Source organism: Ictidomys tridecemlineatus, unplaced genomic scaffold (assembly GCF_052094955.1).
Source record: "Ictidomys tridecemlineatus isolate mIctTri1 unplaced genomic scaffold, mIctTri1.hap1 Scaffold_596, whole genome shotgun sequence".
NCBI lineage: Eukaryota > Metazoa > Chordata > Mammalia > Rodentia > Sciuridae > Ictidomys > Ictidomys tridecemlineatus.
Genome location: NW_027524052.1, coordinates 34,800 through 62,323, shown reverse-complemented (window position 1 = coordinate 62,323; position 27,524 = coordinate 34,800). Strand labels below are relative to the sequence as shown.

Sequence of the window (27,524 nt, the reverse complement as noted above, 5' to 3'; positions counted from 1 at the left end):
GGACCTCAATGACATGACCAGATAGTGGGTTTATTGGAGAATGTCCCCCATTCCTAAAATGATAGTATGGACTATATGCCGCTAGGCCAAGGGTAGTTTGGGCTTCTGCCTTCTATTTGATGCCATTTTTTCCCCCTCTGCTCCCCCGCACCCCAGCTCACTCTTGAAAGGCCTTCTGTTCTGCCAGCCATAGTGACATCTGCTGGCGGACATGGGAAGTCACAAATCTGGGGGACCCTCTCAACCAAACCTTGTTAATGCTGCCATTTATCACAGGGGCAGGGGTGCGGGCTCTGGAGGGCTGGGGTTCCTGTCATTTCTCCCACACCCTCTCCCAAGAGAGCAACCGTGTCTCAAGCAGCCAGTTCCCACCTTCCATTCGCAGAACTGAAAGTCAGGCAGATGCAAACCCCAATGCTAGCGTGGGCCCTAGAGAAGAAGACACCACTTCAGGTGACAATAGTCTTGACTGGATGCTTAGGGACTGAAGCAAGGCAGTTCTCACCCACCTCTGCTCCTTCCTCATTTTCAGCAGGCCTCTGCCTGTGGCTAGGAGAGGAGTGGAGCTCTGTCCCCCACCTGGCCCCGCTGTCTCAGCGCTGCTTTAGGGGCAAACTTGCAACTAGGTGAGTCGAAAGGGGATTATTCCAACTCAGAGTTTCTTTTCTTCTGATCTAACATAGGAGATGTCCACTTTGTGTTTCTGAGAACTTCATGGTGTCCTAAGAACTCCACTTCACTTTGGCTACTCAAAGTGGAGTTGCTTGGTCAGCAGCACCAGCATCCCTGCTCAGAGCCTGTGAGAAACACTGCCACTCAGAGGTGCTGGAGTTTTGCACTGACAGAAGACACTTTGAAAGAAGCCCCGAGGCTATATCTGCACACACCCAAGTTCATGTGCTTGTACTCCACACTGGGTTCCTCACCTTGGCGTCCTTGGCCCATCAGGCCAGATCCTTCTTAGTCTGTAGAGGTCTTCCCCGTGCAGTGTAGACATTCAGCAGCACCCATGGCCTCTACCTGAGTTGTGCACCAGCACCCCTGACTTGTGATAACACAATAGGTCTCCAGGCATTGTCAAATGACCCGAGGGGAGGGGGGAAAGTCACCTCTGTTGAGACCCATCAGCCTCAGGGTCACCTGAGACCTTGTTACAAACACACATTCTCAGACCCCACCCCAGACTGGCAAAACCAGGAACTCCAGTGGGGCCCAGGAAACTGGTTAACTCTCTGTGAGTCACAGGCACTCTGAGGTGGAAGAGGACTCAGGAAAGGCCGTGCAGTGAATCACTATTTGGTGACAGAGAAGTCACAGCGGCCACAGCATGACCAAGAGATTACAGGCTGTGGGTGATAAAGAGCCCAAAGCTGGAGCCACCTGGGAGGGTTTGCAGCCAACACTTCCCCCTGTGCTGTCTCCATGACCTTGGCTAAGTGACCTGATCTTTCAGTGCCTCAGTTGTCACCTATGGAAAATGGGGATGACAGGAGAATTTGAAATAAACAAATGACAGGAGAGTTTGAAGTAAACATGTTTGGATGAAGAAAGGTGCCTAAGCTAGAAAAGTGTGTGAAATAGATAAGGATATAAGGTAAACATATTTTGATGTATTTTAGTACAAACAAAGGTGAGAATTTAGATAAGCAAGATGTAAGCAAGATGTGATGCAATATAGACACAATCTGTTAAGATAGGATAAGAAATAGAAGTTATGAAATAAACATGTTTTTGGTTTGAAGTGTTGTAAACAACTATAGTATTTAAAGGCCAGGAAGGCTGAGCTCTTTGGCCAGTTCAGACCCACTATGTCGGTGGGTCAACATCGAGCGAACTGAGTCCCACCAGCCTCTGTTCTTGTGCCTCCTGTGATGTGATGAACCTGGCGTGAATAAACCGAGCATTCGAAAAGGCATCTTTTCGAATGGTGTGTAGCGGCTTTTTCTTCAGGACACAGATCTTCGGCCGGGAGCGGCTACCTGGGGAAGGGCCGATCTTGACTCCAGGACCACCCGGGAGTGATCGAGGGACCTCGCCGCAGTCTCCTACTCGTGTCAGCGGACAACCAAAGCACTGTTCCTCCTGCAACTATTGAGGGATGAGGAAGCTTTTATGATAAGGTGCTTAGAAGAGTGCTTGGCTCCAAGACCTTCAGACAAGTCAACTAACTGGTCTTGTCTTCACCATCACTGGCCTGTCTTCCCCCCGATTGTTGAGTCCCCTATAAGCCAGCCAGGCTCTCAATGAACATCGGTGGAGAAAGGCATTGCAGTGCCCACGAGGACATGAGGACAACAGCAGAAGCCCTCTGTCTCAGGGCTTGAACTTTGCTGTGGATCCTGTATGTTCTGCAAAGGGACCCCAGCTTCCTAGATCCAATTCTATTAGAAGGTGTCCTTGCAAATGTGGCAACTGGGCAAAAGTGAGCTTCTCCATCCATGTGGATTAGACGGGACCTCAGGTAGATCTACAGGCATGCTGTAACCAACAGTCAATCAACACATGCTTAGAAAATCATGGAAAGACTAAAGATGGGGACGGGGTGCTTCACAGATGCTGTGGGTTTTCTTCTTCTACTTCTAGGATTCTCTCTACCCACCTCCTAAAGTCAGTCATACAACTATCCCCATTTCAGATATGGAAACACTGAGGCCCCAAGAGGTTACAGAACATCCCCAAAATCATTGTCCAGTAAGCAGTGAAAGTGTTCTTCTCATGCTGGTCTTTGATTCCAAACCCATACCTGCCTTTCTTCCCAGGGCACTTCCTGGTCTGCACACAGGGATTACATGCCTTAAGATTGAGAGGACAATCCTAATTTCAAACCTTCTACCTCACGTTATGCTGAAGACCATCCTTAGTAGCAGAGCATGTGTCTTATTTGGTTTAAAAACTCCATCTCTGGTAGTAATGAGATCTCTCTGCCACAGCCCCACCAGACAGCCATTTGGGACCACAGGAGTGTGAAGAAAGAGTGACAACAGGAGTGTGGAGAAAGAGTGACCACAGGAGTGTGGAGAAAGAGAACACAATTCAGGAAAGCGAAAGACGAAGAAGCAAGAGCTGAATACACTAGAACAGACAGGACCAGCAGAGAGCCCAGCTGAGAGAGGCCTGGAGCAGGGCTGGGGTGAGCCAGCGCATTCCACGGGTATTGATGAAGGTCTGCTGTGTGCCTGGCACTATGCTGAGAAGTAGACGCTGCATTGAGTACAGTCTCTGTCCTTGCCCTGCTAAAGATCCCAGTCTGGGGATTCAAAGCTGGATGACATTGTCCAGCACTATGCCATTTCTTCACACCCCAGCTGACCTCCAGCCCCCAGCACCATAGCCCATTTGCCTACAGTGAAGGCCAGCAGCAGCTTCCCACCATGGCTGGCAGGAGTGGGTGGAGAACTCCCAGCTCTCTCACCCTGTAAGAGGGCTTCTATTAGCAGCATGATCTACATGGACACCCAGCACTCCTTAGCAGGACTGTGCTTAGTCACTTAGTGACAACAACTGGCAGTTCCTAATCACTTCCTGTTCCCACCTGGAGTTTTCTAGCATAACCTCCCAAGAAAACTACTTGCTAACAAATCTGGATCACAGAGTCTCCACACTTTACCTCAGGGAATCCAGAGCATGAAAGAAGGTTCTAGAAAGATGTACAGTGATCCCAGTCTATCTGGCCACTTTATGCCTGAATTTATAGTACTCCTTGGCTGCTCTGACTGCCCTGATAGGTTTAGGAGAAAAGACAAGCCATATTTTGGCACGTAAAATGCATTCAGGCCGAGTCACTTTCACAGAACCTACCAAGTAAGGTAGAATCTCATGAAATTTTAAGTATAACAGAATGTCAAATGACTGCTCATTCCAGTGAAGACATGCTGCAAATAAGACTTAGAAGATGTGCTGCAAACAAGACTTAGAAAAGTGTCCTCAGAGAAGATTCTATCATTCTGCATTTGCTTCTGAAAGTTGAAGCACACAGTTCTAATGAGCCCAGGAAGACAAGGTTGATACCCAGTTGAGTTGGCATATGATGTACCAGAGCTCAGGACTTCAGGGATGCTGTCAGGTGGTTCCTGGGCTCTTCTGGTCCTCACCTACACTCAGTGTCTTTTTGTTGGTGATGTAATTCAGCAATAAATTACTGGCCCAGAGACTTGTTCAGTATTGCTCAGCAGAAGCAAAACACTGTCACCAGTTGTAGGTAGCCAACTCCAGGTGAGAAACTTGATAGATGTTAATGCTCACAGCTTCACACCAGCAACCTGCCCCTCAGTGATCATGCTCTCTAAAATATACACCATGCTAAATTGTGTGGAAGCATTCTACGTCTAGCCAAACCACACGAGCTTTCAAAAGCAGCCCAATAACATCTAGAGGATTCACTCTCCATAGCAAGCTTGCCAATGCCTGAGTGCCCACACACTCTATTGGCGCCAACTTCACCTCCTTTTAGAATGCACACATCCACCAAGATATCACTGCCTGTGGTGGTTGAGCGGCCTTTCCAAAGGACGAGGTGGATGTGAATGTAACACGTGAATGAATTAGCATTTACCAACAACTGGAAGAAACAAATTCACACTCTATGATATGATGATGGAGCTCCTCTGTAATCTAGACCCTCCACCTCTCCTGCATCCTCTCTCTTTTCCTCTGCCTGGATGGACCTCCAACTCAGCCCAGAAGGATGTGTCCTTTCTAGTCAGAAGCCCTGTCATGGCTTCCAATTCCAGGCCCTGATTCTGGTTAATGCAGCCAGAGCTCGCTTTCAAGGTAGTCTCTTCAGATCCCTTCCCTACCCTAACCACAGTGTGGGCTCTGGCCCCACCCTTGCTCTCTACACCACCATTCCACATTATGGTCTTCCTGTCCCTCTCTGTGACCCAGGACTTCCCATGACCGACCCCACCCAACAACAAGCTGTTGAACCAGGTGCCATCAGAGGGAAGAAATGACCAGAGATGGCTAACTTGAAGATTTTACAGAATAGTTCATGAGACGAGGAATATCCTGAACCAGTGAAATGACATAAGAGGAAGTCAATGAATTCTAACCTCAAGGGAAAATCCTACGGTACATTGGCTCTCAAATTCAGCTGCACACTAGAGCCACCTGGGAGCTGTACATAGTACTGACCACTGGACCACCCACTGGCCCTGGGCTGATGGAATGGCTCTGGGCTAAGATGGGACACTGGGGTTTGTAAATTACCAGTTGAGTATAATATAAAGCAAACTTTGGAGACATTGCTTTTTCTCCCACATGAAGAACTGTGTGCATACACATGCAGAAGTACACAAACCTGCAGCATAAGTCTCCTTGAGGCCCATAGATTAAAAGCACTGCAGTCACCAGCACCCTGGCTAGGCACACCACCAGCGCCCTGGAAGCCTCCTATTTCCACCTTCCAGGTGATCACAGCCCTGCCATCCAAGCATGGAGGAGTCCTCCCTGCTGTGAAATTTCAGTGTGCAGAATGGAGAGCCCTCTGTCCTTGGAGTCCCTGCTTTGAAAACAAGTGCACTGGAGAAGTTTAATTCCAGTGGGAGGCACATGGGCAGGCTTCCTGGATGAAGCCCTATTGAAAGGAGGATGGGATCTGAGGAGTGGACCAGAGAGAGGAAAGATGGGAAGTACAGCAAGTACATTCAGAGCTGAGGTCAGGCCCAAAATACAATGTGGGCTGACAAGAGAGTCCTTGCACCAGGGTCACCAATTTTGAGAAGGCAATGAGGACTGCTGAAAAGAACAATTTCACAAAATTCCATGGAAACTCACTCATCAGACTTTTCTGAAAACACTGGAAATGCAGGTTTCATGCAAGGAACTCTGGGTGACAGATGGCAAAGTTTGCCAAATGCAAATATGCCTACCAGCTCTGAGAAGCCGTTCTCATTCACACTGCTTCAACAAGGGAAAATCCCCATGTGCTCACTGAGAACAAGTTAGCTTGTGCCACTTGAAGCTGCTTCCACAAACAGTTTCACTTCTGCACTTCTAAGCTGTTCTCCTCAAGAACTTTCAGAGCACAGTTCAGGCATGAAACACAAAGGGTGCCAGAAAGAGTTCTCTTGAATCTAGCATCATCAACTTGCAGGGAAAAAGAGGACCAGCTGAGAAGATCAGTTCTCCAAAGTCTCACTGACATCTATTTGTCACACTTGTTTACAACATTCACTTGAAGTGCAGGTACCCACATGAGTGAACTGTTTTTGATCAATGGCACAGAGGCTTCAATGTGAAAGCATGCCTGTCACCTGTAAGAAGCACTTTTGGTATCTTCTAGGTCACACAGAAACAAATAGCATGTGCTCACTTACAACAAAGTTAATCAACAAAGCAAATTGAAACTTCTTGCAGCAAACAGCTTTCTTTCTCCCATTCCCCAGCTATTTTCAGCAATCACATCCAGAGTCCAATTCCAGCCCAATATAAAATGTGCGCTCCCAAGGAAGTCTGTATAATTGACATCACCCAACTTGGGGAGGCAAGGGGAATGCTGAGAAGATCAGTTCTTCAAAACTCCTACTTTTTCAGAAAACTCATTGAAAGGCAGGGACCCACTTGCAGCCATCAGTAGTTGACAGATGGCACAGAGGCTTCAATGTGAAACCATGAATGTCAATCATTACAAGTGCTTCTGACACTCTAGTTCAACCAGGGACAGCCCAAAGTGCTCAACAAGAACACACTTTGTTCCTGCAAGTGGAAGCAGCTTGCATGAACTGCTTCAGTCAGGAAATTCCAAGCTCTTCTCAGCAAGCACATCCAGAGCACAGTTCTGGCCCAATAGAAAAAGGGTCCTAGCAAGAGGGTCCAACACCTACGATCACCTTCATAAGGTAGCTTCCCATCTTCTGTGTAGAAGTGGGTTTCTCCTTAGCATTTATGCTGTGGAGGAGACCACTAGGAGCTAAACTTCATGAAGGACCATCTGACCTGGAGTTTTTGCAAACCCTATGAAGCCCTCACACAAGATCAAATGCTACAGGATTTTACAGAATAGTCCAGGCAACAGTAGACATTCATTCATTGTCTAGAGTCTACAGATTCCTAGATGCATGGCATTCATTATCATCAAATGCACAATTTTGATCAAAAATCATATATATCTTTCCAATCTGAATTAAAAAAAATCAGAAATATCCCCAAATCCAAAGAGTGGATCCCCATTGTGATGCTACCAGTGGAAAATTCCACAGCTGACCTCAAGGGATGGTTCACAGTCAAAACACAACTCCATGAAAAATATTACATGACATGACCTTCTGGTTATGTGGAAAGTGGCATGGGAAGTACACATGCATGTCTTCTTCAGACATGGGATTCATTTGCAGGACACCTTATGCAATTGAAAATACTCCAAAATGGGAGAAATCAGAACCATGTCTCCAAAGTATTTCAGAAGAGACCAACTCCAACTGTTTATCTATCTCTCATTGTGTGTGTGTGCTCTAGTGTGTGTGTGTGTGTGTGTGTGTGCTCTAGTGTGTGTGTGTGTGTGTGCTCTAGTGTGTGTTTGTGTGTCTTTGTTTCTGTTTGTACCATGATAGCTGATACTTCTTTGCCCCCATTGGAAAACTGACTCAGATAATGCCATCTGCCAAACTCCTAAAAACCAAACTTCTTGCTGATACAAGGAAACATTCCTTCTTGTTGGTTTGGATGTGTCCTTTAGGAATCACTGCTACATTTAGTATACTCAAATCATCACCGTAGACAGGTAACAAAAACATATATATTTTAAAATAATAATATATTAATGGAAACAACAAATACAGGATAGAGTAACAACTGTGTTACTAAACAAGGTCAAGGACAATGGCAAACTATAGATTTAAACTTTGAAGCAAATAGTAATCAATGTAAATATTCCTGGGCTGCCTCAGCCCCGCCCAGGAATACAGCAGCAGAATGGTTTTGCAAGCATTCTCAGGAGGGCTGCAGCCTTCTTTGTAGGATGAGAGGGAGGTTGAGGCTGGATCCACTCATCATTCTTTTGGGAGAGGCTCCTTTTCCTCAGCACGAAGTTGGATTCTGTGTGAGGGTTCTTTGCATAAAATACGTTGGCCTGCGCTGGAATCCTCAGCTCTGGGGAAAGAGGGGTGTACAAAATAAGGTGGCTCAGGAGGTGCTCCCTAGGACACCCCAACATCTGAGAGCCTGTGCCAGAAAAGGCCAGAGCCACACACCTGGAAGCTCTCCAATTCAGCACCAATTCCAACAAAGACCACCTCCACAGTCCTCCCTGAGGAAGAACTAGGCAGAGCACTTCAACAGACCTAATGTCTGTTCCTACCAAAGGCTTTGGACTCCAGAACATCCCAGGTCCTCTTGCATCTGCCAAAGCACACCACTAGATTTACATCTGAAATCTCCCACAAAAGGCTCCTGTGCCGAAGATTCAGACCCCACATGAGCCATCTTCACAGGTGGGTTTGGAGGGAAGCATTGGATGGTGAGTGCTCTGATGTCAAAATGAAATTCTTATTCAAGATGAATACTCTACTGGAAGGTGGGAGGGACTGGAAAAAAGGTTGAGCATGGTTGGAGGAAGACTTAAACAGGGTTGCACCCTGGGAAAAAATACCTTGTTCCTATTGGCTCCACTGAATCCTCATTCTCCATGTAGAGGTCCTCCTTCTCCTCTCCATCTTTCTCTCTCTCCCTCTCTGCCAGCCTCGTTCCCTCTCTCCCACTCTATGCCTTTGTGGCAAGGGCTGAGGAGCTCTCCACTGCCACACACTAGAGCTTTATGGACAGCCTCAGTGCACAACCAAAGAGAAAGCTATGAAACCCGGAGAAAAAGGCCTAGGATTCCTCTTCTGAGTTATTTTCCTCAAGTATGGCCACAGTGAGGACAGGCTACCCAGCACGGATACCACATTAGAGCCATGCTTCTGTGTTGGTGGAGCCCACCTCCATGTGGACCAGCCTCAGAGAATGGAGGCCACATTCCAAATGCTGCCCTATTGAGAACAAAGGTTCCAAAGACCAGCAAAGGGAATGCTTCCCTCCAACATGGTGTATGGCCCAGTGGTGCCATGACCCTGAGTGGGGGAATAAAACAGCCAGCTTCTCCTTCCTCTGAACACCTGTTTTCTGTCGCCCTCCTCTAACCTAGAGCTTGTTCTCCATCCCTTCTGGGTTGGATGTGGGGATCTCTGCTATGAATTTCTAAGATTACCAAGGCCCCAGACAGACTTCCTCTTCCATAGATTCTACTAACCTAACAGTAGGTTGATATAGGAGAAAATTGATCCTAGAACTCATAGGGATGGTGGTCTTTAGCATACATAGGCTGGGATAATGGCTGCTGTGGTGTTTAGCTCACAAAAACCAACCAATCAACCAACGAAAAAGCACTGGCATTATTATCAGATTATCTCTGTGGCTACGTGCTCAGGAAGCCCTTATCTGACTTTAATTAGGGATCATAACCTGGCTATTGTGATCACTCCTTGGCAGGTGGACTCAGGTACAGACAACCAGGGAATTTACCCAAACACAGATGATTCAGGCTGTCCCCCAGGCTGTGTTTTCTTCCCAATTTCATCCTGTTACTGCTTGCTAGAATCCTGGCAATGCTCTGCCCAGGCAGTGGTTTTCTGATCATACAGAAGGCTTTCAATCCTACTGCTTCAATCCACAAAATGCCAGTTCCCTCTTTAGCCCATGCATTCCCATGTTCCTCTGAAACCACTCCTATCCCAGACCACAGAACCATACTGCTCCTGGAAAGAGGCTTTCCTCCTCACTCCTCACTGATGTCAGCTTTAGATGCCTGTTCATGTCCAGGGGAGGCACCTGGTGGGGAGCCACAATATCCACTGGGGTATACCATTGGACCTCGAGACCTTCCACCAGCAGAAGTGTAGTTGGCTTTGTGCACGAGCCCCAACACACCCTGTTGGAATGTTCTTGGGGTTTAGAGACTACTCTTTGGTGCTAAGAGTTAACTTGAGTCTACATCCTGACCCTTGCTCCCTGCCATCTGATTGTCCCACTTACTCTGACGGTGAGAGATGATTTGGCCCAGCTCATATTCCTCCGGCTTCTCCTGAGTAAGCAAGTGTAGCTCGAGGGCCCTGCGGATGACGACAGGAGCCCTATCGTGGCAGGTCACCTGGAGCAGCATGGGAGACAGGCCTTCAGGAAATGGGCCTTGAAGTGACTACTCAAGGACAGTGGGCAGGGGCATTCTGGAGGCACCTCCACTCTAAATACAAGGGCAACATCCATGACCCTACTACCTGAAGCTGGCCTCTTGCTCATCGGGCAGGCTCTTGCCATAGATTACTAGCCAAATCCTTGTACATAGGACTTCCTGGACCTGCCATTGCTCTTTGTGGAGCTGCACTCCTCTCAAAGTGAAAGGACCCCACTACCTGCATACAGATGCAATCTCATCCCAAAAGTTGGGAGGAATGGGACAATAGCCTCCAAGATCCCAGGTCTGCCCGAGGATGCAGGCGGCATTGGGAATGGCCTAGGCACAAAACCTAGAGGCTTTGGTCTGGATTCCAGGGACAAAAACAGACCCAGAAACATGACCACACACAGGAGTGATGAAAGACAGTCACGAGAGCTCCTAGCCTCCAGAGGCTCAGTGCTGGCTGGGGTGCAGGAGGGCACCTCATCCGGCAAGGGTGGTCATTGGGTTACCTGGACATTTAGTGTGCTTGCTCCACATCCATATCGACTCTGCAGAGAGACCCTCGCAGCTCCTTGTTCAAGGAACATGCAGAACCTCACACTGCTGTCCTCCTCCATAGAGACGTCAACATCCCATACAGGGGAACCTGCAACCTAGGTCCTGTCCTGTTCTCATCTGTCACCCACACCGGCCTCTGCCCTTCTGGACTGCATGCTGCCTTCCAACACACAGATTCTCTCAGACATGGCGGTGGACAAGCTGCTGCTCTCCCTCATCTCAGCTCCAGCCCTTCACACTGACCTCTTCCTTCTTGATTCCCATCTATCTTCCTGATCTTCCAGAAGCTCCAATGCAAGAGGGCATGAGTATTCCATGGTATTGGACCAGTGTCTGCTCCCCACCCAGGTGTAAGCACCAGGGGACACCCCTGCTCCCAGGCTTACCAGGACCTTCTTGGCCATCTTTGGACTTTGTGTTTCTAAGTGGACGTGAATTAAGCAGGTGTCTCCCACCTGCTTGTGGGAAAGCGGCCTGGAGGACTTGCAGGTTGATTCTGAGAACTGTGGGGGATGGAACATCAGCAAACCCAGAAACAGAAAGCCACCCAGCCTGTCGGTTGGCTCTATGGGCTCCTAGCACATATGTCCAGGTGATGAGGCTTCTTATTTCCCTAGGTGGGAGTGGAATGGCAGTACAAGTACAGCTTGAATAAGGTAGCTGTTTACCTCCTTTCCCTTGACCTCGGGGCGTTTCCTCACAATGAAATATTTTATTCCCGGATTCATGGACAGATACACGAGTGAGTGGTCAGGGACCTTGATTTCTGCAGAGCGAAGTGGACAGAATTGTTAGGTGGCATTCAAGGATTATACCACAAAACACCCACACCCCCTGAGAGTCTCCGCCAGGGCGAGCCTGCACCAGAATTGAGAGCCCTCCTATCCAGCTACAGTGCCACCAAAGACTCCCTCAGTGATTCTTCCCTGGAGAAGATGATGTACAGGATTCTAAACCAAAAGAGCACCTGGCAATGGAAACAGCACCTTGGGCCCCAGAACTTCTCAGTGCAGGTTGGATCTGCCAAAGGGACACTGCTAGGCTGTGCATCAGGATTGGCAAAGGCTCCTGTGCTTAGGCCTTTCTCCCCAGGGTAGCCATGCTCATACATGGGCATTCAGGGAAGTGTTGGATGGTGGGCGAATTCATCCCCTTGCCCTGGATGAATCCACTCATGGATGAATACGCGGAGGGGAGGTGGTATCCATCAGAGGTGTGTTGGGCATGGACATAGGAGGACTTCAGCAGGGTGGTGCCCTGGAGAACTCTATTGTTTTCTAGGTTCTCTCTCCTTCCCCTTGTTTCTCATCATGAGCTGTCTGCTTGGTACTTGTATTCTGGTTCTTGTTCTACTTCTGGCTCTTCTTTCTGTCCTGCATCTTCTTGTAGTTCTTTCTGGGTCTTTTTCTTGTTCTTACATGTTTCCTTCTTGTTCTTCTTCTTGTGTATCTCCCTCCACCCTTCCTTCTGTTTCACCTCCTGCTTTTTCTTCTTCTTCCTCCTGATCTTCATCGTGTGATCCTCTACCCACTCAGGAGTGTCTCTTTCTCCCCCTCCTCCTTCTCCTTCTTTCTCTGGCAATGGTGGGGCATCCTCTGAAGAGTTCAAATCTATCACACTCTTCTGCCCAGATGCAGCCTCTGTTCAGTAGTCCAAGATGAAATCAGTTCTCAATCAATGGCTGGGAGTGAAACCAAGACTAAAGACAAGTGACTTCCTTTCTTTGTCATTGTCACAGTCAGGAAAGACTGGATAACAGACACCACATTCTGGATAGGCTTCTACCTGTGGTAGTCAGCACCTCATCTGGACCAGGATTGCTAAAATAGATTCCACTTCCATAAAGCTTCCCCAATGAAAACAAGGTTTCCAAAATCTAGGAGAGGGCCAGCATCACTGCCACCCTCCTGCCATAGGCATAGATGCCATCACACCTAGTGGATTCCAGGCCCCCGGTAGTCCTCCCTTTTGATGTCTGTTACACACAAACCTCCCCTGGTCTGGAGCTTGCTCTCAACTGATGCTTGGGTTGAAAGTCTGTTTCTGAAATCACCTTTGTAGATTCTCAGTTTGGTAATTTCTTATTGATTGACTTATTTTTTTACCAGGGATAAAACCAGAGGCACCTAAGTACTGAGACCATTTCCAGGCCTTTTTACTTGGGTACAGGGTCTCCCTAAGTTTCTGAGGCTGTTTGGAAATCCCCATCCTCCTGCGCTGCCTCCCAAGTCCCTGAGATTCACAGACACTGCCCCTTGCCCAGCTCCTTGCACCTCAGTCTTCCTCATGTGTGAGACAGAGCCAACCCAAATGAGGTGGTGTGTGAAAATGGGAAAACTCACTTACGTGCCCGAGAGATGGTGGGTTCTATTGTGGACAGGCTGGGATGGTGGAGGCTAGGAGTGTCTGGCTCACAAGAAAGGAAAGAGCACTGGCATTGTGGACAGCTCAGCATTGTGGCCTACATTCTTCAGAGCCCTTCTTTGTTGCTGGAAGGAATAATAACCTGGCCATTCTGATATCTTCAGTAGATGGGCACCCAGGCACAGAGGACTTGGAATTGTTCCCAAAAGAACCCAAAAAGGCTGTCCCCTGGCCTTGACTTCCTCTACACTGAGTCCTGTTCCCAGTTGCTGCAATCCTGACATTCTTGAGTAGGCAGGACTTCTCATATCCTGGCCATGGATCAGAACCTGTGCTGCTTCCGTCCACAGCAATGCTGATCCAATCAGGACCCATGTTCTCCTCCTCTTCATTTGAAGGCATCCTTATCAGTGAGCCATAAACCAAACTGATGATGGATTGAGCCTCTCTCTACCTTGCCCTCATTGATATTAGCTTTGCATTGCCAGACCAGGTCCAGGGGAGAACACATTTAGGGAGGTCCAGCAGCCCCCTGGGGCCTCATTGAGCACCTCCACATTGGACACACCCATCACTGCACTTGGTTTCCTGCACCAGGCCCACCACACTTTGGTATTTTGGGGCCAAGGTCCACTTTCTCTTGGCTGTGAGTTATCCTGAGCCCACTGTGTATCATGTCTCCCCCCTGTCTGATTGTCCTACTTACTCTCATTCTCAGACATCATTCTCAGCAGCTCAAAGTTGTCCACATCCTCATGCTGCAACATATTTTGGTCCAAGGCCCTGTGGATGAGGCTTGTCACCGTCTCCTGACAGGTCACCTGGATCAGGGTGGGACAAATGTCATCAGAGAATGGCTTTTAGAGGAGCTACCCAGAAGACTGTGGTCAAACATTCAGGAGAAATCTCAGCTACATATACAAGGGCACAATCTTGTTATCCTGCTACCTGAGTGTGGCCTCCATATACCCCCTGGGTTCTTGCAATGTGCTACTAGAACAATCCTGGTACAAATATCTGCCTGTACCTGCCATCTCCCCTCCCCCTGGGGAGCCACATTCCACTCAGGTCAAAGGACCAAACTGCCTATGCACAGACACACTCTCATCTCACTGAGATGGCATCAATGGGCAAGGGATCTGCACACAAAGTGTGCTCTGGGATGCAGGCTGCCTTTGTGGGTGGAAGAGGCAAATGCACTGAAAATTTTGGTCCTTTATGCCACTACACAAAACAGACTCAGATACAAGAGTGTGCACTTGAATGCTTCATGATAGCTTTGAGAGGCCCTGGCCTCTGGAAGCTCGGTGCGAGTCTGGTTGTAATGATGTACTTGACTCAGCACTGGCAGTCACTGAACATGTCTCCTCTGCAGCTGGACACCTGTAGCATTAGTGTGTCTACTGCACATCCATAGAAATTCTGCCAAGAACCCCTTTAGCTCCCTATTCACATACATGCAAAGACTGACATTCCAAAGCTTTGGCATGACCCCCCAGGTGATCCCGACCCCAAATTCCTACACCTAGTCCTGCTAAGGAGGTTCTCTTCCCTGCCACCAGGAACACATCCCCTCCTACACATGTGACAAGTCACTGCCACCTCCTCTGCTCCAACCTCACTCATTGAGAATACCAAGTTGTAGGCACTGCAGCCTGCACCCTGGACATATCTCTGCCTTCATCTCTCCATAGCACTTCCTTCTGCACTTCTGGCCTGCAAAACCCAAAGTACACAGGCCCACTCACCGCTGGAGGTGGGCATGCTGATGCTCTTCCTCCTCAGGTCAAGCCCTTAAGATGGACCTCTCTCTATTTCCCACCACAGCCCCGGGGTTGGCTGTGTATCCTGCCTTCCACTGTGTGGACACCCAGGAGGCAGCCCTGCTGTCGGGCTTACCAAGATGCGCTTTGTCTCCCTCAGGCTCTGTCCCTCTAGGAGGACATGAACAAAGCGGCTGTCTTCCACCTGCTCGCTGGAGTGAAGCAGAGAGGAGCTGCTACTGGTGAATTTTCTCATGCACCACTCATTGCTTTGGGTGGCCTGGGGCAATGATCCTGCAGCCACTGTAGAGCTGCTGCTCACAGCTGCTGGGATCCTGGATGCCACTGCCACAGAAGGCTCCAAGAACTGTGGGGGATGACAACATCAGCAAAACCCAGCAACTGCACCCCACCCAGCCTGGCAGTTGGCTCTGTGGGCGTTCTACAACATCCATCCTGAACCTGAGGTTCTTGTCCCCTTGGAGGATGTGGAGTGGCACCAGGAGTAAAGACTGAAGAAGGTGGCTGTTTACCTCCTTTGGCTTGACCTTAAACGACTTGCTGGCATCTGTTTCCCGAAGAAGAAAGTTATAATCCACTCCTCCATCCAGGGCGTAATATACTTTCCCATCAGCAGGGATCCTCAGCTCTGGAGAGGCAGGGGCAGAGGCGTGGTAGGTGACACTCAAGGAATACACTACCCAACATCCCCCACAACTGAGAGCCTCTGCCAGCTCAGGTCTCACACACAGACCTGAAAGCCCCCAAATCCAGCTACTGTTCCACCAAAGACTCCCCACTGATTCCTCCCTAAGGACCCTCTATGCACAGGAGGTCCACTACAGGAACACCTTTCAAGGAAATAGCCCCTCGCACCCCAGAACCTCTTAGTTCACGTTGGACCCACCAATGAGAAACAGCTAGACTTTGTATCTGGATTGGTCCCCAAAGACTCATGTGTTGAAGGTTTTCTCCCCACTGCAGCAATGATCACATGGGTTTGGGGGAATCACTTGATGGTGGGTGCCTCCACCTTGCCAGTGGATTCATCCACTCATACAGGGCCACACTAATTTGAGGGGTATGGTTTGGAGGTGTGTTGAGCGTGGGTGGAGGATGTCCACAGCAGGGCTGTGCCATCCAGAGCAATATATTTCTCTTGAGTTCCCCACTTCTGCATTTCCTCCTCATGAGTATAATTCTCATTCACATTTTTAATCAATTTATTGTTATCCTTCTTGTTCGGCTTGTGTTTCTCCTTCTTGTTCTTGTTCTTCTTCATCTTCTTCTCATGCTTCTTCTTATAGTCATCTTGACCTTCTTATTGTCTCCTCTTCAACTTATTTTCATTTTTCTTCTCCTCCTCCTCCTCCTCGTCCTCCTCCTCCTCCTCCTCCTCCTCCTTCTTCTTCTTCTTCTTCTTCTTCTTCTTCCTCTCTCTCTCTCTCTCTCTCTCTCTCTCTCTCTCTCTCTCTCTCTCTCTCTCTCTCTCTCTCTCTCTCTCTCTCTAAGAAGAGTTTACAAGCTGTGAAGGGTTCTATTCTACCACACTCTTCTCTCTAGAAATGGCCTCTGGTCCTAAGTGGACTCAGTTTGCAGTGAATAGAAAGATTGAAAGCCAGAAATGATTCTTCATTGAACTGCTTTTCTCATGTACTCATCTAGGTCAGGAAAGGCTGCCAAAGTAGGCACCCTGTGGTTGTCTGTCTTCTTTGACACAAGACAAAGAAGCCTCTCTTCTTGGCCCCTCGTGGATAATAGCTTTGCAATGCCTCCTCAGCCCAAGGAAAGAAAACATGATAAGCATGTCCACAGCCCCTGGGGAACATGAAGAACCTGCAGATTTATGCCCCATCATTATACTTTGTTTTGTGCACAAGTCCCACCATACTCTTCCTGGGCATTGGGCCAACGCACACTGTGTTTTGGCTCCCAGTTATCGTGAGCCCACTGTGACTCACTGCTCCCTACCCTCTGATGGTTCCACTTACTCTGATGGTTCGAGACAATTTGCAGAAGCTCGTAGTTTTCTGGATCCTCCTGCTGGAGCAAGTGTGCATCTAAGGCCCTGCGGATGATGACTGGAGTCGTGTCCTGGCAGGTCACCTGAGCAGGGTTGGAGAAAGCTCATCAGAGAGGGAATTTGGGAGTAGCTACCCAGAGGACAGTGCTCAAGGACAATCAGAGACAAGTGAGCTCTCAACACAAGGGCACCATCTTGTTACCCTGCTACCTGAGGCCTTCATGTGATCATGTGGGGTCTTCCTATGAGCCTCTAGTCCAATCTTGGTACAAGAGTTTGCTTCAACCTGCTATGCCCTACAGGGACAAGGGAATAAGGACAAAAAGGCTTTGTACAGACACACTCTAGTCCCATCAAGATGGGAGGAATGGTCCAGTGGACTTCCATATCCCTGCTCTGGTCTGGGATGCAGCTGCATTTTTGTGTGGACCAGGCACAAACCCTAGGTGCTTTGGTCCTGACAGCCAGGGCACAACACACACTAGGACTCTTTAATGATAGGCATGGAAGTTGCTGGGCTCAAGAGTGTCAGTGCTTTCTGGGGTATCAGGAGGTTCGGACCCAGCAGGTGCAGTGGTTCAACATGGCTCCCCTGGAGGTGGACACCAGAGTCTCATGATGGATACTCCACACCCAGGAAAATTCTGCAGAGAGAGCCGCTGAATCTCTATTCATATACACGCAAACTAGGACACTAATGGGCCCCTCCAAGGCCCCCAGTTGTCTGTGACCCACACCTACCCACCCTAATCATTCTACAATGGCTCCCTTCCCTTCAACCAGCAACATATCCCCTCTCACACACAAGAAAATGACTGCCAACTCCTCTGCTTCAACCTCCATGGTTCAATATACTCCTCCTCAATACCAAGGTCAGTAGAGGACGGCCTGTACCCTGGATATTTCTCTGACCTCCTCTGAACCCAGCACTCACTCCTGCACTTCTGACCTGCACACCCCAAAACATGCAGGCCCACTCGCACCCAGACCTGGCATGCTGCTGCTCTCCCGCCTCTCTCGTCCTCACTTTTTGCTCTCCTTCCTGACCTTCCAGAAGCTCCAGTTCAAGAAGACAGGCCTAGTCCAAGGTGTTTGCTGTGGACTCGGTCTTCCCCAGTGTGAGCTCCCAGGAGACTCCCCTGCTCGAAGACTCACCAGGATGCTCTGATACTGTGTTGTCCTTTCATTTTCCAGGAAGACGTGAATGAGGCACCTGCCTCTCACCCGCCTGTTGTACTGGGGCCGTGGGGAGTACCGAGTGGAGACCCCTGATGTCCTGGACTCCAGCTCTGCCCCTTTCCAGGGAGAAGGCTCTGGCTCTGGGGTTGGCTTAGGAGCCATGACAGAAACTGAGCTTGTAGCTAGAGGAGAAAAGATGCCAACATGACTGCCTTGCCCTGACCTTCGCACAGACAGACAATACCCCTGCTCCCAGGAAGAACTCAGGCCTTTAGCCCACACAGGACCTCTTTGCAGACTGGGGTAACTTCCTGAGTGGACAAAGGCTTATCCTAATTTCCAGCCCAACACCAGGCATACAGACTCCCTGCAGTGGGACAGCAGTCGGAACTTTCCTCATATATTCTTAGGTACTCACCACACTCCGCCTGGCTCTCAGGCTCTGCCTGGCTTGATATGTCATCTTCAGTTGGGGCCAGGAGGTGGTGTGCTTGGTGCTCCAGGAAGAGATACATATACGGCAGCAGCAGCTGCAGACTCAGAGAGCCTGGAGGCTGATGGGAAGCCTCGATGAAGAAGTTCACCCAGGTCCCCAGGAAGGAAGGTGAGGCACTGTGGGGAGGCAGGTGTGGAGTCAGCAAAACCCTGGCCTTGCCTTCGCCACGGCCTCCAGAGCAAACCTCTGACCCTACACTCCTGAACCGTCCCTGGCTCTGAACACACCAGTCCACCCCAGACAAGTCACAGTGGCTGTACAGTCAGGGACAGGACAGGTCGCCACAGGCAAAGAACCTTCAACGAAGGAGCGCTAGATCCATGGTTTGACCAGCTCCCCCCTCCTCTGGGCAGGCCTGACACTCTTCTTCCTCTTGGCTACCTGCTCTCCAACCTGGAATGCACCTTTCAGGAGTGTCTGTCCTCCTGCCCACTCTTCTCAGGGCTCAAGAGACAACTCCTCCCCTGGCGTGGGCTGCAATGCTACCTCATTCTCTGTGAGCTCTCACTGAGTCCCCCTGAGTAGCAGTGGACCTCTCTTTTCCCATGAGTGCAGACCACATCTCTGTGGCCCTGGGGGAGGACAGGGAGGTGTGGTGTGGGGGGATCCATTGTCCCAGGGGCTCTCCCAGAGGACCATGACTACCTACAACTCCCCACCTTACCCCTCCTACTGTTGAAGCCCCACACCTTACACTGCAGGCAGAAAACAGAATTGGGGAGAGCAGTCTTTCCTCAGCCTTCCCAAGTCAAATCACCTTGCAGGTCCCTATTGTGGAAACAGGAGCCCACCCTCTTGACCTCAAGCCCATTCCATGTTGAAGTTGGTCCAGGGGTCCACCACAGTCACTGAAGAGGACAACGTGCAGTTATGCCTCATGGAGTCAGGAATGCATTCACATGTAGGATATGTACTCATGGCACCTGCGGTTTTAGCCTGACCCCCATGAAAAGGGACACAATGGCAGTCATTTGCACCCGATTTTTCACTGAATTATGAAACATGACTGGAAATGTGTCTTCACACAGTGGGTGCTTTCTCTGTGTTCATCAGTGAATGAGCCCAAACTGCTGATTCCCACATATCTCTGGGTGTGGGAGCTGCCATGTCCAAAGCCCCTTTCCAGCTATGTCCCAGCTAGGATGCTCTGTCCCACTATGGAAACTAACATGTCTTTATTAATCCAAAAGTGCTTTTCCCAAGGCCCGAGTTTTGAGATGCCTCTGGCACAGATCTACGTTCTTCACGAAGCCAACATCACACCAGAAAGACCACCTGGCCTTGCTGAGTCCACCTGGGAATGAGTTCAGCGCACACTATTGAGCTGTGGTGCCTAGTGTGTGGGGACTGCTCCACGGACCTCTATGGATCAGCTGGAGTCAGGATGGTTTCTCTCCCTGAGAGGGGAGTTCACTGCCCTTGCAAGACTGTGGCAGGCACCTCCAGGACTCGTCCCATTCGGGGCTGACTTTCCACTATGAATGTGGTCCTCTATCTCAATAGGTACCACAAACCTTTGGGTCCCTGAGAGGTACATGGCAGCCCCAAGACCCAAGCATGAGGGGGCTACACACTTGGGCTTGGTGGTCTGGTGCTTACCTTGGGAACAAGAGATCCAGCACGTGCTGGGTGGGGATGAAATCCCAGGAGATTAACCCCATGTTGCTGCTGAAATGTAGGTTCCTCCCACCAATGTCAGGCAGGAGCTCATTCCTAAGCTGGTCCTGCCTGTAAGGTTCAAGGCTTTGTATGCTGAAGGGCTCCTCCGTGTTCTGATCATTTTCACCCTGGGTTGGGACCAAGAATGGTGGGTTCAAAATGGAAATGGTGACAAACAGAAACATGACTTGTGCCAATACACTAGAGTCAAAGCACAATGGGACAGTTCCCATCAGTACACACACACACACACACACACACACACACACACACACACACAGTCAGAATAGGAGTCCTGGGCCATTCATCAGGGATCAGACTAGAGGGCCTGCTGGGCTCACCTGCCCTGTCCTACTCACTGTTACTCTTGAGCTCCTCTGCGACAATCGCCAGAGGATCTGGCGTCTAAGATGAAGCCTCACCCAGTGTATCCACAAAAGGGCTAGTTGGCCCCCCTGAGATTCCTGGGAGCCTGAGGCTCGGCATTGTTTGCAAGGACAGGGGAACATCCTTCTCACTCCAGTTTCTCCAACCAAATGAGCTCGGATGGCTTGGATAGTGAAGTGGGTGCCTGGATACCAGGGTTCCATGTTCTGTTTGATCCATTGTCAAGGCAATGATGTCATTTCCTGTGCCCATACCTGAGCCTCTTTTCACATAAGACCACTTTCAAAAGCCCTATGGGCTGCTGATTTCTCCTCCATGCCTACCCATCTCAGGTGCGCATGTGTTCACCAACAACTACCCAAACATCCCCACCAGCATCTGCCCTGCTTGGTGCCACTAGAGTTCCAGCTTGGAGCCTTCAAAAATGCATTCACAACCAGTACTTCCCTCTCAGCAGCTTTTGGACTCTGGTCCCATCATTGTGCAACTCATGGTGTGCCCAATCTTTTCTGGAAAGTAAGGTAGCATCTAATCTCTAGGGTTTATTGTGTCTATTGGCCCATAACACCCTCTATTCTCTCTGAAACCAGAGATGGGACTCACAGGTGGCTAAAGCACAAATGTAGAGATGGGACAATCACAAGAAGGAGAGAGAAAAAGAATGCACCATAACTCAATCACGCCTGTGTCCCACACAGGGACGTGGCCATTGTCCGTCCTATCCTGGCTGCAGTTCCCTCTCTACACCATGGCAAGTTGGAGGGCACTGAGATGCAGAGGCTGCTCCCCTCTGCCATACAACTTCCCAAAGCTTCTCCTAAGATTTCAAAAGGGCCAAGTGTGTCTAGTGTTGGGGTCTCACAGAGACTCTGAGGTACCACAGCATCCTGCTGCCCAGAACCGGTTCACCCCTCACCTCAAGGGGGCTCAGCCTCCTGATTCATGGGAATTGAAGTGGGTACAGGTGATGGGATATCATTTCCAAGACCGAGTTATGCCAAGTCCATGACCCCTGTCTGCATCCCTGTCTCCAGCACCACTCCCCCCCTCTCTTTCCTCCTCAGAGCAAACAAATTCATTTAGCAAGTGTGTCCTGTGATAAAGACATGACAGTCACCCATCCTCTCATTACAAAGACACTGAGGCTCAGCCAACATGGATCCTACTAGGAACACAGGCATAAACTCAGATTCTGATCCTCCCAGCTGAGACTCAGTGGAGCCGGGACTCCCAGCCTCCTGAGTCAAGGAAACAGAGGTACCTAGCCGAGCCACCTTGGATTCAGCTGCACACAAACTGAACTGATCAATGCCTCTTGCTCTCAGTTGTGAGTAAGAGGGGAGGCAGTGTTTCACAATCCTGGACATCAAGTGCAGTCTCCAGGCTTTGGGGTGTGCCCTGGCCTCTCTCTATCTGCCCAGGCCCTCCAACCTACACTGGCCTTTTACCCAACCTCCTCCTAGGTCCAAACTCAATCCTGCCTCTCAATTTCTGCTGCCTTCCCCAACACACTGCTCCCCAAATTGAGCAGGGCTGGCTCTCTGTTATCATGCTGGTGCCAGCAGCAATGCCACCCCACTGACATAATTCTGAGTCCCAACCTAGGCACTCCAGCTGTCTTTGCCACACCTGGCCTGTTTGAGCTCTGGCTCTTGCTGTTTTGTTTCATGTGCATGTGTTTTGAGGTTTTGAGTTTCTCCCACTGCAGAACTGCAGCTGTAGCAGGGTAGAGCTCATGAGGGTGACATTCTGAGCCACGTCCAATCCCATCAGGACTGTTAACTGGGGTGATGCCGGAACACAGTGCTGAGTGAACACATGGGAGGTAGTTGGACCCACCTTGCCTCTGAGTGGCTTCCTTTCAGGACAGGAATGTAGGGATGGGAGCCCCTGGCGTGGGATGCTTTGCACAAGGCATGACCATGGGCTCCCTTTCCTGGCAAAAATGGCTCCAATTAGCATGGAGAGCACTGTCTTTCCTGGTGGCTAACAACAGCCCTGAACCCCAGAAAGGAACCCACACTCAAGATTTACGTCTGAGTGTGCATGTCCTCGAGAAAATGAGGTCTCCTGATCCCAGGTGCAAAGGGGTAAGTCCTCTAACTCCAGGGGCCATGAAGGGACATTTGAGTTTCCCTTGTCCTTCTTTCCCTCTTCTGAACCCATGGTGTCCTCACACTAATCACAGTTAGGACCCTGGCCTCATTCCCCAATGAGGATCATTAGGCTCCATAAAGAACAGTCTCTAAGATGCTCAGTGGACCAACAACCTCTGCACAATGTATAACCCTATTCATCCAAGATGCAAGAGGATTTCTATTCAGGAAAACCAGGAAAGGGAGAGCCTTTGTCAAGGACACAAGGACATTAGTGAGTGAGTAGTGATTAATGGATGGAGAACTATTTCCACCACCAACTTCCAGGAGCATATATGGCCCTTTGGAGAATTCTGCAGTGTGTTGGTGATTAAGGAGAACATGTGAATCCAGGGGTCACTAGGTCCTCTCAGCCATAAGGAGGGAAACTGCCATAAAATAACTAGGACAAGGGTGCAAGGAATGCTCACTGGGGGGAGATCGGAAGAAAGGAAAATGTACTCATTACAAAAGTGTCGCCTGAAAATTCTTAGCCAGCCAAAAGTCATGCGAACTTGTGTGGAAAAAGAGTCTTTGCACAGTGATGAAGCTAAGAGCTCACATGATGGAACACAGCCTCAACTGGGACCAAATCCAATATCTGATATTCTTGTAGGAAGACGAGAGTCTGGACCCAGATACCAGGGAGACTGGAGAATACCAGCTATGTGAGGTTGGAGCCAGGATGGGATGCCCATATGGGAACCACAGATCGTGGGCAGCAATAGGAGAGTGGGCAAGCGCTGGGAGAGTTGGGGAGACAGTCCCCTAGGAACCTGTGAGGTGTTTTGGCAGTGGGACCGCCCAACACCTAGTGTGTTGAGCCCCTGGAGCTTGAGGGAAGGCCCTTCCTCTGTGGCTGGCCACCCAGTTGACAGAGTTTGGTTGTAGCAGGCCTAGGACCCAGCTGAAGGTCTGAGCATGTTGGCCATGCAGGATGGATCTGGACCACAGACACACTCTGATGACTGTAGGGTCTCAGCCCTGCATCAACACAAGCACCAAGTCAGGCCAGGTGGGGAAAGGGCTAGGAATACACTCTGGGGGCTGGTGCCTATATTACTGGGAGCACTTCTGACCCCAATTCCCTGATCTGCTGCCAACACAGGCTACAGAGGAGGGTAGAGGGACACAGAGCATGGATCTGCCCCACTCAGTGGGCCCAGGCATGTATCATGGCCAGCAGCCTCGTGCCATGCCCGGTGAGTCCTGAAGCAGCCCCCTCTTCCCATCCTGAGAGCTCTTCCCTTCCTCATGTGCCACTACCTTCCCACTGTCTCTGGAAATATCTACTTGGTGTGGTCCTCTGGCAGTTTATGATTTAAGTTAAAAAAAAAACAGGTCTTGGTGCTCAAAAATATTTGATTTGCCCATCCTCATCCCCCAACCCCAATATTTTCATTATTTCCTCAACATATGAAATTTTACTAGCAAAAAGTTAATTTTGAATTATACAAAGTTGATTCAAATAACATTGGTATAAATAATCAATCACCGTACTTTCAATGTTTGTTCTCCTTTCCTGTTAGAAACTGCTGGGAAAAAAGAGAACAGAGGGGGATGGGGATGTGGCTCAAGTGGTAACATGTTCGACTGGCATGTGCGAGTCAGTGGTTTCGATCCTCAGCACCACATAAAATAAAATAAAGATGTGTCCACTGAAAACTGAAAAAGTAAAACAAACAAACAAAGAGAACAGAGGACAGACTCATGGAAATGCTTGAACTGACAAGAAGCTCCCACTCAAGCTCAGCATTCAGTCCTGGACAGGGTACGACCAGGCCACTTTGACATCTACTCCAAAGAGTCTACCAGACAGAATCCTCTGACTGATCCCTGAGTGAGCCATAGGAACTGGCTAGAAAAGCCTTCACATCCTCAATACATTCTTCACTTCAGAATACTGGACAAGCATTGATATCCATCTCTCATTACCTTGCTCCCCCGCCAACCATTCTTCAACAAATTCAAAGGAGCAGCTCATGCAAGCACACAGAAAGGGGTGTTTACTACACACATCCATGTGCGAAAAAGACAACTGGTATTTCTTGTTTGGGCTATTTCAAATAAAATCACTTCTGCATGACCTCCACAAACCAAAGGAAAATATTTGTGAAATTCCCATGTAGAAGACAAGATACACTTGCCAAGGAGGCAGTGCCAAGAATTTTGACACTCCAAATGTAGAGTGTGTGTTTAGGAGGCAGTCACAGTTTCCATGAGAGAGTCCCATGAAATCAATTAGGAAGATCCATGCTCTAGCCCTACCATACAAGTGATGTGACCTTGAAAGAGTCATTTAGACTTAGCAACCATCACCACTAACCACTAAGTCAATGAATAAAGGTCCTCAGGTGTCAAGCTACAAAATGTGTGATGAGCATGGATGAGGATGGGTGGGAGAAGTCTCCCCCTCTAACACAATTAGGGAAGGCTGTGCCTGCCCTCAAGTGGCTGGCGGGCCTGGGATCCTGCCACAGAGGGGGATTCCAAACCTCACATCCCCTGACCCAGGCCAGAAGACCAGGTACAGTCCAAGGACCCTGGGGTGGCCCAATTGCAATAAAGGTTAAAAGGAACTAGGGATCTGCCTGGATCCTCAATCCCCTACTCTGAGCAGGGCTGCATGATGAGGCCAGAGGCCATCCACAGCAATCTGCCTTTACAGGAAAACATGTACTGCAGGTTGCCTCTGGCTCACTGAATCAGGGTGGTCTTTTCATAAAGCAAGACCACTTCCTCACATTTGACCAGCAGCTCATGTGCTGACAGCACAAAGGCTAGCTTGACTCAGGCCCTGAGAAACAAAATAGAAAATTCATAGCAAATCCATCTTTAGCTCATCCACATCATCAGGGGCTCTGATTCATTTCCATCAACAAAGGGGTCTGAAATGGTGTCTAAACACTCTGGGGACTCACCTCTGTGTGGAACTCTTCAGGAAAAAAGGGGATCAAATCTCATGAAGCAACTCTTCTCTCCTCTAGCCCATGGGCAATGCAAGGAACCTGCATGATACCAGAGGCTCACTCTCTCTTCTCATGTCTTCTGGAAAGGAATCATTAATGCTTACTTCAAGGTGAAGCAGAAGCCTGAATTCCCAGCTGCACAGAAGTGTTTGAGTGCAGTGTCTCCCTTAAAACCCAAAAATAAAAAAAAACAGGTCATTAAACAGGCACATGGATTAGAGTACATGATCAATGATCCCTCCTCCCTGGAGCCTTCCACATGCCCATCTTCCACATTCACAGTGCAATGCTTGGCCATTCTCAAGACCAGGAGACCATGATGCTCACCAGGAAGTCAATAAGTAACATGAACAAAGCAGCATGGATTGCAGAAGGTGGCACACCAAGGATCTTCAGCTCTGCTGCTAGAACACAAGAACTTAACTTCAGTATTGACTTTCTGCCAACTACCAAGTACGATAGCAGTGTCAAGCCCAACATGCAGATATGCAAGTAGTAGGTGACACCCCGAATCCATCCACAGAAGTGGGCAACATCTGCAAGGGAACAAGAAAGTATCATATCCTTTCTCATAAAAATCATCAGAAACAAAATTAAATGGATGCAAGACTTCTCATTTCACTATTACGTAGCTGTTGGAATTCCCTATTAAATAATACCTCCTCCAAAATAAAAAGTATCTCAGACATGTGTCAACTATTCAATGGATGACATTTTAAAAACTATGGCCTTTACTTAATATTTATGTATGCTATATCCCTGCCTAAGGCTCTTTGGGAAAGGAGCACATAGAATTGGATCTTTGAAAATCTCACATTTGCTGATAAATATTTCTGCTGATCTCAGGCATGGCAAAGTGAAAAGTGGGACTCTGGATATTCAAAGAACGCAATGTTGTGGGATTTGTGTCCCTGATCGATACATAGCAATGGTTTCTATGAAATCCAGTGAGGGAGCAGGAGTAACAAAGCTGATTGCACAGATGACCTCAGGGAATACTGACAGGTAGGCCAAATGAAAAATATGTTCCATCTGACCATTGGTATTTGGGCTTCTGATCCCAGTCCTGTTTTTAAAAAAGGTGCAGAAAGGCAGTGTTCATTAAAAAATGTCTACCATGTAAAAGTGGGTAATTTAAATGGCATCTAGTTACACATCTGATAGAATGGTCTGGCAACATATGAATTTCATTCTAACAACAACAACAACAAAACATAGAAAATGAGACATAAAGATAAAACCTTGTCTTCACCAGGATGCCTAAAAATAGGTTTTATTTGGCTCATGCAAATATCTTTCAATAGAATTTCTGATTTCTGAATGAACCCATTCAATTTTATACTGCACAGATCCCAAGGTTTCTTTACACAATATTCTCTTCTTTTTAAAGCCTCACATAGAAAATGTCTCACAGGACATAGGAGGGGAATGACCCAAAGGATGACAGAATGGCTGGAACCATTCTCAAATGTGCACATACAGCCAAAACTTTGAAGGCACCTAATTATACTCTAAAACAATTATGAACCTATTTGATCCATTAATTAATAAATATCACCACTTTACCACTTGAACCAAATCACAGAAAATTGGAAACAGATGATCATTGGCTTTGATACCTTTACTTCCATTTCATTACCCAGAGATGATCAGAATGCCTAAGATCCTGGGGATATATTTTAGCTCAGCCCATGGTATTGCTTCATTGTTTTATTATTTTGTAAATAATAAAATATAACTTCATGTTGGATGATATATTCAAGCCATGAATATATCATCCAACATTGTTCTTCCCAAAACATTAGCCCAATTTCTGTGCATGCTCACTTACTATTTAG

At 48.6% G+C, this 27,524-nt stretch overlaps 1 protein-coding gene across 2 annotated transcripts; it reads right to left on the bottom strand.

Moving 5' to 3' along the window:
• Positions 1 to 7,715: 7,715 nt before the first annotated feature.
• Positions 7,716 to 25,986, bottom strand: LOC144374151 (uncharacterized). Of its 2 annotated transcripts, XM_078037070.1 has the most exons (11): positions 25,639 to 25,985; positions 20,136 to 20,323; positions 18,459 to 18,652; positions 18,017 to 18,222; positions 16,830 to 16,944; positions 15,372 to 15,487; positions 13,782 to 13,896; positions 11,380 to 11,477; positions 11,098 to 11,214; positions 10,009 to 10,123; positions 7,716 to 8,088 (listed from the first exon to the last, which is right to left on the bottom strand). In XM_078037070.1, exons 2-11 carry the CDS (start codon positions 20,195 to 20,197, stop codon positions 7,883 to 7,885), a joined length of 1,344 nt encoding a protein of 447 aa, XP_077893196.1. In that variant the 5' UTR covers positions 20,198 to 20,323; positions 25,639 to 25,985; the 3' UTR covers positions 7,716 to 7,882. The 2 variants fall into 2 exon arrangements, with proteins under 2 accessions (XP_077893196.1, XP_077893197.1); XM_078037071.1 differs by lacking the exons at positions 13,782 to 13,896; positions 15,372 to 15,487 and having other exon boundaries at positions 25,639 to 25,986.
• Between the last annotated feature and the right edge of the window lie 1,538 nt (positions 25,987 to 27,524).